Genomic DNA, 15118 nt, shown 5'->3' with positions numbered 1-15118 from the left:
GGAAATTGAGGCTCTGAGTAGCCACACGGGTGTCTAAGCCAGGATTTGAACCCAAGTCTGTGAATGAAAGTGAGATGGAGGCATGGAGAGCAGGGGATGGGAAGGAGTTAGAAACTGTCCTTCTTAACAGCGGAGACTAAGGAGTTTACGGGCGTTTCACTCAGTAAACAGGACAGAGCCATTAGGTTTAGGAGCAGGATGGTGGCACCATTACCAGTGTGAGCTGGAAAGTCCTCGGATGGGTTAGGAAACTCTGAGAAGGTTGTCACCTGGGTGGTAGCGAGATCAGAGGGGTCCTCACAGGAGGACAGGAGAGGGTGGCTCCTGTACACGGTGATGCTGCCATGATCTTGGTGCAAGGAGCACATTCTGCGTGCCAGAGGCGGGTCTGAGGGCACTCGTCCTAAGGGCCTGTGAGATTTGTTGCTGTGATTCTCATTTTGCAAAGCAGGCCTCTAAGGCTCAGAAGGTCAGAATGGCCTTTGGGGTCAGATCAAAGCTGGGATTTGAACCAAGCTCTGTGTGACGCCAAAGCCGGCATCCTCACCCACCACCCTGCCATGGCCCCTGGCCTTGGGGAGCCAGTAGGAGATGGCCAGCAAGTGTCCAGGCAGCCCCACTGGCCCTAAGAAGTTCCCCATCATGGGGACAGCTGGTGGTAAATGGTACAGGCCATCTGGTCCTGTGGGTGGAGTTGCTGTAGGCGTGCGTGCCTGGAGCACAGGACAGGTTCACCCTGGAGCTGGGCAGTGGCGGGCGTCATGGGCAGGCAGTGGGCACAGGACTCTCACATGGGGCACCATCCCTCCAGGGTTTCAGGGGCTGCTCTCCCACGCAGCTGCTCACACAGAGGGAAGAATTACAGCAGGGCTGTGCAGAGGCCCTTGATCTGGTGCTGGGGGCTTCTCCGTGGACGGGGCAGCACAACGAGTTGCAGGGTTTGCATCTGCCTGGCCCGCGAGGGAATGGAGGGGCCAGGGCAGGCCAATGCCCCTTTGAGACATTTGGAAGGAAACACAGAGAGAGGGACACGAGTCTGTATTCTGGTTGGGGGTGGGGGACTGTGGAGATACAAAGTTTGAGAAACCCGGTAGAGGGTGCCTTGTGGGGCGTCTAAATCCATGGTGATGCAGCCCCTACCCACCCCCAGCTCTCGTCCCTTCTGCCTCCATGTGGCTCCAGAGTCCTGGATGCACACCAGTCCTGCCCATGCTACTGACAGCAGTTGCAGGATGGCCCCTGGGGCTTGCCAATTACACCATGCCTGACCCCAAAGTAAACCCAAGAGGCCCATTGGCTTGTTCTCACTTTTTTTTAATGTGTGGGGAGGCTAAGGTTTAGAGACCCCCATCATTTATTAAAGGCCAGACCAGCCTTGTGACCCTGCCCCTGGGCTTCCAGGGCCTGGACCCCTGACCATGCTTCAGCCCTCGTCTGGTGGGCCTGAGCAAGGCAGGTGGGCTGTGGGGGACTCCCTGCTTGGCAGACTGTCTCCAGGGTGGGAGGCAGAGTGAGACTGTGGGGACTGAACCCCCCTAGGTTCTTAGACCCCCATGGTCACCCTCCTGGATGGCTGTGGTCTGCTGCAATGTGTGCGTCACCACCATGTGGACTCATTCCCAGAAGACGGGGTCACCCTGCGAGTCCCTTTGCACCACCCTCTGATGCGTGTCTGGGGAGGGGGTCAGCACATTGCCTTCTCTGGCTGCCGCATCCAACCCCTCTAAACCTCACTGTCCTCCTCTGTAAAATGGGAGCCTCCAGGGGCTGCTGCTGGTTCCCTCGGGCAGGAGGCTGCAGGCCTCCCCAGGGTCCCGACCAGCCGTCCATACACTGCTCCCGTAGGTGGCAGAATCAGTGCTGGGCACTGCTTCCCTTCACTCATCTGGGACCTAGAGCCCGTCCGCTCCTTGCACTCACTGTGTGCTGTTTGCATCCCCTGGGCGCCACCTCTGAGATGGGGCCTGCTGGATTCTTCAGGGCCTGTCTGCAGCCCTTGCTGTCTGGGCCTCTGGACACGGTGCCCGATGCTCCCACAACAGCCCCACGGGACCCTGGAGGGAGCCCCCTCCTCGGCCCCTCCATCCCCTCCGTAGGGCCCCTCCCGGCTCCTGACTTCCTTCCGGGGGAGCCGCAGAATCCCAGGAGAATGCAGGCGGCCTTCATCGCACACCCCCGCTGTGGGCCACCCGGGCCGGGGGGTGGTCCCGGGGCTCGCCTGGCAGCCCGCTGCCGTCCCGCACACCCGCTGTGCCTCTGGGGCCCGGGCACTCACATGGCAAAGTGCCGCTCCTGCGAGCGACAGGCGGCCGTGGCAGCTAAAGCAGTGGCAGCTTTTGGGTTCCATTCCTTTAAGAAAAGCAGCGCTATGCCCAGAGGCGAACGGCTGGCTTCAGGGTGTCATCTCCTAGAGGGCGGCCGCGTGCCCGTCTCTCCCGGTCCCCAGACACTCATCAGGGTCCTCAGCGGCTTTGGGGTGACCGAAGGACCCCACTCCCCTGGCCAGGGAGCCCCTCGCCCGCTCCCCCTCCCCGCCGCGGCCAGCCCAGCCTGTCGCACGCCGGTCGCACCCCCGTGGGCTCGTCAGATGACTGTGGGGGCCCCGCCGCACAGCACATCCGCCCGGACGGGCGGGGGAGGGGCGCTGGGTGCGGCGCGGTCCCCGCGTCTGGGCGTGTGTGCCGGGAGCGGAGAGGATTGGGGGGAATCCAGGAAAGGCAAAGCCGTCGCCGCCTCTCCAGGCCGGCCGGCGCGCGCGTCCCCGTCCCCCTCCCCCTCCCCCGTGTCGCCGTGCCATGCCGGCCCACCCCGCGCGCCCCCCGCCCCCGCCCGCGTCGCCGCGCTGCCCGCACCCGCGGCTGGGGGACTAATTGGCTGCGATGATGAACGTCCCCGGCGGAGGAGCAGCCGCGCTGATGATGACGGGTTACAATAATGGTCGCTATCCCCGGAATTCTCTCTACAGCGACTGCCTCATCGAGGAGAAGACGGTGGTCCTGCAGAAGAAGGACAATGAAGGCTTCGGCTTCGTGCTCCGCGGGGCCAAAGGTGAGGGCGCCGGGGCCGGGGCAAGCTCCGGGGTCGCGCGCGCGCGTGTGTGCGTGTGTGCACGTGTGTGCATGTGTGTGCGTGTGCATGGGTGTGTGCGCGCGTGTGCACGCCTGTGTGAGATGCTCCTGGGCTTGGAAATAAGCATGCAAGAAGCATCTTTCCTGGGGACACTCGGTTGCTAGACAACCGTGTTCCTTTAACATGTGGCCTTACTCAGAAAACACTGGGGCTCCCTTTAGGATTTTGTTTGTTTGTTTGTTTGGGGGTTTTTTTGTACACAATATTGCTCTGGGAGGGCTCCCTCCCCCTACCTTTTTTTTTTTTTTTTTTTTTAAATCATGGGGATAATCAATATTCTGCGCTCCGCTCCAGCCAGACTGTGGCTGCATTCAGAGCTCCTGGTCTCAAAAACCAGAATCACCCAGCCCCGAGTTTCAGGCATCTAGAAACTGCCCCATTCTGGGAGTGGGCTTCCTCCCTGCAAGGGCGGCTGGCACCCGTGTGCTTGCCTCTAAGGTGACTTTGCAAAGGAAACGTGGCAACATGGTCCCCTCTGGCATGGACCTAGCCGGCAGCACACGCATTGGGTGGCCCGTGGTGGGAGGCTCCGGGATGCAGTTGGTAGCACTACACCCCCTCCCCCGCCACCCTGCACTTGGGGGCCTCCCTTCCAAGAGAAAGCAAAATGGCATCACCTCCCTGAGACAGAAGACGTCTGCCCACCACATGGGCGTGGGTAAGCCGTGTGGAAGTTTCATCGCAGAGTTCCTGTGCTGTGCCGGGGGTCCCGCACCTGTACAAAGGGAGGCCTCCTTCCCCAGCCAGCATCTCACCTGCCTTCGGCTTAGGCAGCCCAACAGCCAACAGTCCAGAGGGAGAAAGGAAGGAGGGATCTGTCCCTGTGTGTGTGTCCCTGCCTGTCCGTGTGGTGTGCCCTTCCCACCCCCCCAACCGTGGCCATCTTCATCTTCCCGCCGACCCAGACTTAGCCACTCATGACTACCAGGAAAAGTCCATCTTTTGCCCTAGACTTTCACTTGGCAGCTGGGTGGGCCCCAGATGCCATGCCTTGCTCTGCTGAAGACCAGGGGTTCAGCCTACCATGGACGCTGGCACAGGGAGCCAGGCACCCCAGGGAGAGGCTTCGCAAGCAGGTTCCAAACCTGCAGCCACCCACTGGGTCAGTGTTATGTGCTGTCCCTGTTCCAAGCTGAATTCCCTTGGTTGCGAGTCTATGTAGATGTAAATTTGGCAAGTGGCTCAGTGTGGTGTTTCTGTAGCTCCGTGTGGTATGGGAGGAACCTTCCATTTTTAGAACTGAAAATGTTTAGTCACTGATGCTTTTAAAGAAGATGACAGGCATGTAGACATGTACTGCAGAGCACACTATCCCCTGGTTTTAGCAGAGAGGCCAAGAAGTATGATGGTGGCATCGACACGCAGGTGGCTTCAGGGCTTGAGTTAGCACTGACCCATGAGTGAGTCGCAGCCCTTCCCGGGGGAGGGTTGGCCTGGACCATCTGCTTGTGATGGGGATGCAGGAACCTCTTTCTCCCAGGGTCCCATGGGAGGTGGGGGACAACCAACTTTGAAAACATCTCCCAGGCCTGTAACAAGGTGCCTCTTGTCTTCCCAGCGGATACGCCCATTGAAGAATTCACACCGACGCCGGCGTTCCCGGCCCTGCAGTACCTTGAGTCTGTGGATGAAGGAGGAGTGGCGTGGCAAGCCGGCCTGAGGACTGGGGACTTCTTGATTGAGGTAGGGACGCAGGTGTTTGTATCATTCTGCTTGGGGAGAGCGCCGACTCTCGTCTGGGAGAGGGCCGTGGTCTTGGCAGTATGGCGTGAGGCCAGGTCTGGGGTTGCTCATAGAGGCTGCTTGGACGTTGGCTATTTGGTTGGTTTCACCCACCGTGGGTGCCACTTCCTGTGGACCTGGTGGTTGGGTTGTCTTTGAGGTCCTGGCTGTTACTCTTTGGAAGGAGAAACGTATGGGGAACTTGTCTTGACGTAGAAGGTGGAAAGAGACATGTGGTTGCTGTGATGTTGGGGACGTGTGTGGATCTGTAGGGGTTTCGTTGTGAGTCTATAAATAGATACCTGGAGGAGTCACGCCCATTCTTGTGTCCTAAGGCAATTAGCAAGCACTTTCAGTGTGGCATTTGCTGGCATGAGGTCTGTAACGTTGGTAGGTAAGAGTTCATTGATTGCAGGTTACTGTAACAGCCGTGTTGGAAGGATGATGACCCTGAAAGACCAAGGAGCATGGGCAAGGGGGTGGCTGGAGCTGATGGCACATCAGATGCTTTGAAAGCTAGCTTTTGCTAGTCCATAATAGGACGGAGGAGTCTCCTCATTTATGGAATCCCACTAGACATGAGCGCCTGGAGTTGGCACATGGGATGTGTGAGGTGTCCAGGGCCTCAGCACATCTGAGCGTCTTGCCTTTTTGTGGGTTTAGGTGTTACTTGCAAGCTCATTGTGCAAAGTAACGTGTTACTCTTTAGAAATACGAAGAGTAAAAGAATGTTGAAGGTTGGAAAAGATCGCTTTTTTAAGGTTTGGTAGACTCATGTGGCCCTCGTTGGGAGCTCACAGTTCCTGGAGAAGCGTTACCCAGTGTTAACCCAGGGCCCTGCCTCTTCTGCACGGGAAATCCATGTGCAGGTGGGAAGAATGGATGTGTGGTACCCAGCTGCCACGTGGTGGTTCCCACTGTTGGGCTGGCCAGACACGTGTTCGTTGTGTCAAAGAGGAGACCTCAACCTAGACCCTGGTGAGATGGCCACCGGAAGCCATTTCTCTCCATTGTGCCAAGCTCCCGAGGGTCTTTTCACGCTGGGACTTTGCTCACGTTCTCCCAGTGTGTCTCAGGACTAGCACAGGATGATGAAGATCCAGAAGGAAAGACAGTACAGGAGGAGAGAGAGCCGGGGAAGATGGAGAAGGTGTTTTCACCTACTCCAGGTATCTGGTGTTGGTCTCATTTTACTTGCTGAAAGATGAGTTTAAATTGTCATTGAATTATCTGAGCCTGGTTTGAGTAAATGAGCTCATTTGGATTCTTGCGTGTTGAACCTGTCAGTTGCTTGTCCAGAATGGGGCACACTGTCGCTTCATGGGTTAACTCGATTTTCATGAAAATGCAGAGACTGGGTTGAATCATCTTCTGTAGGATGCAGTTGTGATGTAAGTGCGCTTCCTCTGCGTGTGTGTGTGTGTGTGTGTGTGTGTGTGTGTGTGTGTGTGTGTGTGTGTGTGTGTGTGTGTGTATGGGGGGGAGGGGGAGGGGAGGGGCCTTGGGCCAAGAGGCGGGACTGAAGTCTGTGGTTGGTGCCTGTGCATGTGCGACAGAAAGAGAGCGAGGCTCCAGTAGGGTGCAGTAGGCTGTTGCTGGTCCCTGGTTTTCAATAACAAATGAAGGCTGCTGATACAAGAGCACCCCCGTTGTTTGGCTCATTGGACCCTTTCCTTGATAAACTAGTTAATAAAAGAAACGCAAACTGCTGCGGCGCATGCGCGGGGCCCATCCCTTTCCATGATTGGAGCTGCTTCCGGATGGGAGCCTCCCTGGAAATCTGGAGCCCTGAGAGTTTCCACACTGTCTTCAAAGCATCTCCCCTGACGTTGCTTTTAACCTCTGATACGCAAATATATTTGCCAGTCTGGAGCAGGTTTTGTCTTCTGGGTCACTTCTAAATTCCAGGCTTCTAGGAATGGCTGGTTCTGAGATCTTGGTGTTATGATGTCACACGTGACCCCAAAGAGGGCTGGGCCCTCCACAGCCACAGTCCTACAAGGCTGCTCGCCGCGAGTCGTACGCTGATGGGGGTAGGGGACAGGCTGTCGGACCCTCAGAGGAACCAAGGCTGCCTCAGAGGACTCAGAAATTGTTAGGTGCTTAGATTTAAGATTGAGAGTGCCCATGGAGTTGTTTTCCCGGCTACTGGATCTCACCACTGGAATATTAAAATTATTAGTAGTTTTATAGGTGCATGTTTTTCCAACAGAGTTTTTCTATATTTTCAGTGAAAAGCTTTGACCTTGAAGGGATTGTTTTAAGCAGCCTCACATGTCTTGGTGAATTTCCGTGTCGGCGAGAGGCCACCCTAGAGTCATGGGGTTTCTGAGCCCTTAGTGAGATACAAGGTCTGTGTGTAAAAAGCCACCGAAGTGCCACCCATCATCCCCTTCCTCATATGCCCCTGCCAGGCTTCTTTTCTCTCTATTTCAAAGAACTTCGAAAGTATGCCAGAGTTTTATTTTCTCTTTAAAAACACATGCTGCAGTTTGAACTTTCGGACCAAGGGTTATCTTTTGAAATGAATGTTGGCTTTTAAAGTCTTCAGCATCCACAGAGCCACATTTTCCTTCTTTAACTTTGTCATCTTACCTGGCGACGGATCCCATGACGAAGGGTTTCCTGTCCTGTGTGATTTTCTTGGGTGCTTACCTTCTAGAATTTATTTCTCTCCTGCCTGAAGCATTTGGGAAGAGTTTGTTCTCTTGTTATTGTTTCTTCATTGGCCCCAAACCCACACCACCAAAACCTGTCAAAGGCTGTCTTCAAATTGGGAATTTCAATGAGACACATGGGTGTGCGAGTGCGAGTTGGGTGGTCATTAAAAATTGGTCCCAGAGTGGGGCAAGGAGGATAAGTGGGTGCCCCAGGAATAGGGACATTTGATCGTGGTGGCTTGAAGACCATGTGTATTTGCAGTCTTCAGACAAGCTCATGCACTGGAATCCCATGCACGGCCGATGGCACTGAGCTTCCCCAGTTACCACAATGTTACAGCCCAGGGGAGGAGTAGCCAGAGAGCATGCAGAGGCTGGAGGAGGGCAGGAGAGTAGGAGATGAATGCAGGTGGGTGGGACCTGTGGGGGTTGGGGGAGATTCTCAAAGAGAGGTGGTAATGACACCTCGGGAGAGAAGCGAGAAGGCAGGTCAGATGTCAGGGTGGGGACTACACCTGCCAGGAATAACCCCTCTGGTCACAACAGGAAACCCAGTCCAAACTGGGCTCCGTGATGGCAGGAGCTTGCTGGGGAGCTGGGATGGAAGCGTGTCTAGGTGGAACTGGCCTCGGGGAGAGCTTACGGAAGATTGTACCTGCTGTCTCTGAGATTCTCTTGGCTAGGCCTCCTCACGACCACCAGGTGAGGCAGAAGAGGTCAGAGGTCGCTTCCAAAATGCACAACAAGTTGAAAGGAGAATGTGGGTGACAGTCATGCATCAAGTGATTAAGGAGACATGGAGGTGGGGACGTCACTCTGATGTCCGGCAGGGCTCACTGTCGGTCTCATGCAGTGAAGTCCAGCTGGCACCAGAGTCACCCAAGGCCTGTTGGAAACACAGAGGCCTGCTCATCATCCCACAGTTACTGAATCAGAACCGTGAGGCAGGAGCTGGGGCATCCGCGTTTTCAGAAAGGTGCAGTGACGCCACCCGCAGAGGGTCCGGAAAGGCAGGCAAGATGATGACCCGCTGGCCTGACCCACATGGCACTCGGAACCTCTTGGCATTCTAACTCAAGTCTCCTTGGCCCACAGAGAGGCAGGGACTGCACTGATCTCCTTGCCTGAAGACCAGGACTGTCTTGCTGCAAACACAAGTTTTGTCCTTGAGTTACTTTCATGAGCTAAAATATTCCGTATCTCACATTGCTCATAATGCAAGTCAGTAGTGCACATCCAGAGGGCAGACGGCGTTTGCAAGAAATATCACAAGAGGCCCACAGCCTTGTTTCCAGTAATCAAGGGTTATCTGCCAAGCACCGTGATGTCCCACGTAATCCTCAACATAATCCTATAAAATAGCAACTGTTGTCACCCCCATTTTACAGATGAGGAAACTGAGGCACACATAGGTTAAATAACTTGCCCACAGTCTTGCAGCTGGTAAACAAAGAAACTGGATGCCAACCCAGGCTGTCTGAACCAATAGTGTCACAGCTCAAGGATTCATGAGACGGTCTGGCGTGCTTAACATGTAAATAGGCAAAGCAAAAGAAGAAAAACAAATGACAAGGTGCCAGTTTTTATTTCCCGATTAGCAAACACTTTTTAAAATTGCTATACCCATTGCTGGTGACAACCCTCTTGTGTTGCTGCATTGCCATAAACTTTTTAGAAATCAGTGGGATAGTATGTAACAGGAATCATAAAGTTGAAACAGGAGTTTTACATCTAGGAATCCATCCTAAAGGAGTTATCTAAAAATAGGCAGATATCACAGAATAGGAAAAAACATAAGGGAGTTGGTGGTGGGCCAAAGGGGGTTGGTTAAGGGGACCGTGAACATCTGTTGTGGATTCGTAAGAAAGCATTAAAAATTAGGTTTATGAGGAGTTCTTAATACCAACGAGAAATGGTTATGTCATATTTAATGAGAAAGGCAGAATCAAAATTATCGGCACAATATCATCTAAATAATACCACCTCTTCCTAGTACTGGCATAAGGAAAAAAAAAAAAAAAAAAAGATGGGAGATATTAACCCTTACCTAATGGGATCAAGTTATTTTCTCTTTTTTTCAGACTTTTCGGTTTCTCAGATTTTCTACAGTGACAGTATTAATTTTTCGACAAGTACTAATTTCATAACTAAAAAAACATTTCTTAGAAGAAAGCTGTTGGGCATAGGAGCACCGTGTCCCAGCCTCCTTGGCCAAGGTGGTGGTGTTTGCTCTCAGAGGAGAATGCTTTCCTGGGTGTTAATTCTTTTCCTGGGGCCATCCCTCACCAACCTGATACAGACTCCCATGGTTTTTGTGATTGTTTTCTTAGCCTTGAAGTGGCCAATCTCGTTTTTGTGTTAATTTCTCTAAATAGGTTTTCCCTTGCAATTAAAGCAGGCAGCAATATCCTTCATCCTTGAAAAGTGATGCTTGAGGTCCCTAATTACGTTTTCCTCGTATTAAATACTTGTGCTAGAGATGGCCTGTTTTATAATCTCGGTTTCTATTCAAGTGAGGATGCTGAGAGCGATGCCTTAGTGTTTTCCTCAGAGACCATCTGAGTATCTCATAAAATGTGTCTTAGGCTGGTGCTTAAGAGCAGGGCTGGAGAAACGTCCTGCAGGACCTAGCACACGTTTGCCCAAACCATTACTTTCACCCACGCTGGAGAGATGAACCCCATTGTTACAACCCCTGGTAACGGGTCAACCCTCCCCAGCCTCAGAGTTAAACACTGTTCGTAGGAAAGGAAATGACGTCCGGATTCGTCCTGGTCAGCCGTTGTGCACGTTATTAATCAGCATAGGCTTGCTCGGTCTCAGAGCTCTGTGGATAAAATGGGTTCTTATGAGAACTGAATCACCCGAGACGAACCAGGTACCACCCCCGGCTGACCTCGGTGAACGGTGCCAGGCTTAGGGCTGACATTCAGTCGGCGTTTGTCATCCGTCATCTCATCCTTCATCGTCATTAATGATGCCTGGCTCAGAGGAGGAGACCGATGGCTATCAGTTGAACAAATAATGACAAGTTATAATAATGGCAGGTGACTGTTACCACTGTTACCTCAAGCATGTGGCAGTTACGGAGCACACTCACCGGGTGCCAGACTCGCTTCCAGCCGAGAGCGTACTACCATAGCTCCTTCTCTGCGGAGGGGACATCAGCCAATACAGGCACCTGCCCCCAAGCCCCCAGTATCCCTGGCACGCCTACCTTCCGATTTGAACTAAACCCTGCTCCCAGAGCACATACCACCTTGCATAATTCTGTTTTGTCTTGGATCTGGCTTTTTGGTATTCTTGGAATTTCTATTCATGATGCCTGTTTTGCTCTCTAGCCACAAATCCCAGGGCTGAGGCCAGAACCCTATCGTGGTTTCCCAGTGCCAGCATCCTTTGGGTCCAGTTCTTCAGCCACTGCACTCAGCTCACATTTCTCTATCTTGCCTTTTGGGGTATCATGAGAGACTTTGCCACATGTCCCGCTGGTGGCCCTAATAACCAATAAATAAAGGAACTCTATCCATCCCACCCCATCCCACCCCCAAATTCTTCATGTCTTATTTAAATGGCCTTAAATGGGTATTTAATTCAGAAACTAAGTTAAAGACCAAATACCAGATGATGTTAGCAGAAATTCAGGGGCTACTGCTGAATTTTTGACCTGGGGTCACGCTGATGCTTTGGTTGTCAAGGCCAATGTTTTGTTAGTTTCACACCAAAAACAAGCAGTGGCTGTCCGATTCCCTCCAAGTGCGGAGCGTTTCTTTTCTGACAGCTCAGCTCTGTGGCTTCTCACCGTGTCATTGGGGTGTGCTCTCCAAGGCTCACAGTATTGGCTTTTGCTCTCCGAGGCTCATAGCACAAAGGTCCTTCTTATCTGAGGCTTTAAAGAGGCCACTGCTGTGAGGGGAGCCTCTGGTTGGCTGAGAGGTTGGGTCCCTTTTCCACACATGGCCTTCCTGGGCCTGGGACATCATTCCCTTTGTCCTCTACATTGACTGGGAACAGGCGGCTCAGGCTGAGGAATAGCCCAGTGGTCCTGCTGAGAAGGTGGATGTGGACAGCTTAGCTATGGCAAATCTGAAGCCTTGGCTTGTTCATTTTGGGGTTCTAATTTGAAGCATCAGTGATTTCAATTTGGGGCTAAGAAAAGATTCGGAATCACTTCAGGGGACCATGGCTGCTGTGCTCAGGCTCTGTGGGACTGGCAGATGGCAGTGCACTGAGTTGAACAGACATGGAGAGAAGCTGCGGTCAAGGGCATGGGCTGTGCAGACTGATCCAGGTTTGAATCCAGGCTCTGCCTCTTCCTAACTGTGTGAACCTGGGCACGTTGCTCATTTTGTGGCCTCCATTTCTTAACCTGTGATGGAGTTTGGGTGTATCGTCCGCTCCAAAACTCATGTGGAAATTTGATCCCCAATGTGGCAGTGTTGGAAACTGAGTCATGGGGGCGGATCCCTTATGAATGGATTAATGTTCTCCCTAAGGGAGGGGGGATTAATGAATGATTTCTCGCTCTATTAGTTCCCATGAGCGCTTGTTATTTATAGGACCCTGGCACCTTCTCTCTCTCTCTCTCTTGCTTCCTCTCGCCATGTGATCAGCTTGTACCCGCCGGCTGCCTGCCACTTTCTGCCATGAGTAGAAGCAGCCTGAGGCCCGTGCCAGATGCAGCTGTCCCAGAATTGTAAGCCACATAAACCTCTCTTCTTTATAAATTACCCAGTCTCAGGTAATTCTGTTATAGCAACATAAAACGGACTAAAACAACCTGTAAATAAAAGTGTGTGTGAAGGACACAGCACAGTTCCTGGCATTGTGAGCTCTCAGAAAATGGCAGCAATTTTAAAGATCATTTCTGAAACTGCATTCATTCATTTCTGCAGGAGACATTGGTGCCTACCGGATGCTGGGCTGGAGCAAAGACATGAATCGGACACAGTTCCTCGGGGAACTCAGTCTAGATGGGGGGCAGGAGGGAGAGTACAGTGAAGGCCCCAAGATAAATCAGGAAAAGGGCTTCAGGAAAGGGGCAGTGTTGGCACCAGGCTGATAGGTGAGTGAGGTTTCTATAGGCCAAACCAAGGAGGGAGGGCTCAAGCAGAAGCTTAGGGACAACAGGACTTCAGGTCAGCAGCAGGGAGCACAGAAGGAAGGATGAGGACAGGGGAACTCTCCAGGGAGTTGAACCTTTTCCAGGGTGCTGGCTCTGTCCAGGCCTTCCCAGGTAGTGGCTCTAACCAGGATTCTGAGCCTTTTTCAGAGTGCTGGTTCTGTCCAGGCTGCAGAGCTTTTTTCCAGGTGCTGGCTCTATCCAGTGCGCTAAACCTTTCTGGGGTGCCGAACCCTCTTGGGTGGTGGCTCTCTCCAGGGTGCTGGCTCTGTCCTGGTGCTGGACAATCCTGCATGCTGGCTCTGTCCGTGGTGCTGAACTGGAGAGCTGGAGGGGTGGAGCCTCCCTCTTTCCTGCACCTTCCATCCCTGTCCCCCTTTGTCCCCGGCCTTTCTGAGCATAGAGGTTCATTCCATAGTGACTGTGGAAGGTGGAGCTTAGTGGAGGGTAAAGGAACCGACGTGGCTGGGCCTCTGCAGTATGCTGAGCTTCATGCCCACCTCACCTCGTCACTGAGGTCTCAGCTCACATGCCACCTTCTCAGAGGCCTCTCTGGGCACCCTCTGTTTGCCCCTGACTCTCACACTAATGCTGTGTGCTTCCCTCCCCATCAGAATCATCTTCTGTTTGGGGTGATTTACTTATTATTCATCTTCCCCATGAAACGTCTGTTCCCTGTGGGCCAAAGCATCTGCTGACCTGGTCACTGCTGTGTCTCCAGCACCCAGCACAGCACCTGTGTAAATGAGACCCCAAAATATGTGTTCAGTGATGGTCATCCCTGGGAAGTAGGTATGTTACACTCATCTTGCAGGTAATGACACTGAGCCTTGGAGAGATTTAGCGTCCTGCCCTGGGACCCACAGGGAGGTCTTCATCTCGGCTGACTTCAAAGCTTGTTTCTTTTGTACTGTGTTGGCTGATGCCCTGGGTAAGTCCCGAGTCTTTGAGACATGTATCCCATGGCTGTCTTTCTCTACCCAAGGATTCTGTACACGCAGCCCCAGGCTTCATGGGTGAGGTCTGCAAGAGGCACAGTGAGCTGACATCTCCACCTTGGAAGCTTCTGGCACACCGCCCTCTGATGCACCCATTGATTCTGCTGGAAGGAAGACCCCCAGGTCCTCTCTACCTGCCTTTTTCCCCACCATTCATCCACCGCCCACCACTTGGCAGGCTCTCGCTAGCACTGGTTTGTCTCTGTCTGCAGTGCCCTTTCGTGGGGAGTTTCATGATACAAGTGGCTAGGTTGGCAAATGAACTGAAGGAAGCTTGTGCTAAGTGCCTCGTAGAATCTTTTAATTGATGGGGTTTGTCATCCCTGTGAATTAGGGTGTGTGTGCCAGCAGTAAGTAGAGCTGCGATGAGGCAGGGCAGGGAGGGGGGTGTAGAAAGCCACAGTCCTGAGAATGGGCTCCCCGCTTAGATCCCACGAGACCAACCACCCGCTGCCAAATTCTCCACTCCTCCTACCAGGACCTTTGGTGCCTCTGAACTCGCTTTTCTGCACACCTTCTCTGTGCCCCAAACCCTGCAGTGGGGCCCTGGGGATCACAGAGATGAGCAGGGGCTGTCCCTGCCCTTGAGGGGGAAAGTGGGATTGGGGAGGGAGGGGTGTAAACCTCCATCTGGACTCTCAAGCTGGGGCTGCAGGAGGAGGTGTGGGTTATTTGAGGGAGTAGGGGAGACGGCACATGTGTGTGCCAGGAGATAGATGTCACCACGCTTGACCTTCGTAGGATGTTATGCCCTCCCCCTGCACCTCCCCTAGCTGAGCACCTCCTCCTTCAGGTCTCCGCTCCCTGGCAGTTCCCCGTGACACCCACTCAGAGCACCCTGTCACTGTCACTGTCTGCATTGAAAGCATGCACTCCATAAGATAAGGGACCACCCAGAGCCAAGCACACGGCAGGCACCCAGCAAGTGTTCACTTAATGGAGGAAAGGACCACGGGAGCAGGGCACAGTGGGGTAAAGTCTCAGAGGCAGGAACGTTTGCAGGAGCCCAGGAAAGGTGGAGGACAGCAGGGCCTTGAACTCTGCACTGAGTCGTGTGGCCTCACTCTGCAGCCGCGGGCATGTGAGCAATGATTTGTGTGACCTGCTGATCACCGGGCTGGGGCATTCGCTGGAAGAGGGGGGTGGAGGCAGAGAGACCAGGTTAAAGGCTGCTGCCCTTGAGAGGCAGCAGGTTAGACAGAGCAGATGCCGGCCACCCAGGTCCAAATCCCACATAACCCCTCTGTGCCCCAATCTCCTCTTCTGCAAAATGTGAGAGAAGAGAACGCCCATGTTGCAGTCTCACGAAAACTAAGTGAATTTGTGCACGTAAGGCACGAGCTAAGTAGTAGCTGCAGGAGGAACCGTTACTATTGTTGCTATGTGAGTCTGAGGAGGGGCCCACGCTGCCCCACCAGGCCAGGCCCCCTGCCACCGAGGGAGGGTCTCAGCCCCTGGAACGTCACCCTCCGTGGGACGTGCTGTGG

The 15118-nt window shown here is 53.5% G+C and overlaps 1 protein-coding gene across 2 annotated transcripts in view; it reads left to right on the top strand.

Moving 5' to 3' along the window:
- The window catches only part of SHANK2 (SH3 and multiple ankyrin repeat domains 2), a 476261-nt gene that overhangs the window by 312986 nt on the left and 148157 nt on the right, over nt 1-15118 (top strand). For both annotated transcript variants that reach the window (XM_063092864.1, XM_063092865.1), the window contains 2 exons: nt 2966-3048; nt 4688-4812. In XM_063092864.1, coding sequence (XP_062948934.1) covers nt 2966-3048; nt 4688-4812 — 208 coding nt within the window. The remainder of the gene's footprint in view (nt 1-2965; nt 3049-4687; nt 4813-15118) is intronic.

Source organism: Cynocephalus volans, chromosome 4 (assembly GCF_027409185.1).
Source record: "Cynocephalus volans isolate mCynVol1 chromosome 4, mCynVol1.pri, whole genome shotgun sequence".
In the NCBI taxonomy this organism is placed as follows: domain Eukaryota; kingdom Metazoa; phylum Chordata; class Mammalia; order Dermoptera; family Cynocephalidae; genus Cynocephalus; species Cynocephalus volans.
This window is presented reverse-complemented; position numbering and strand designations above follow the sequence as displayed.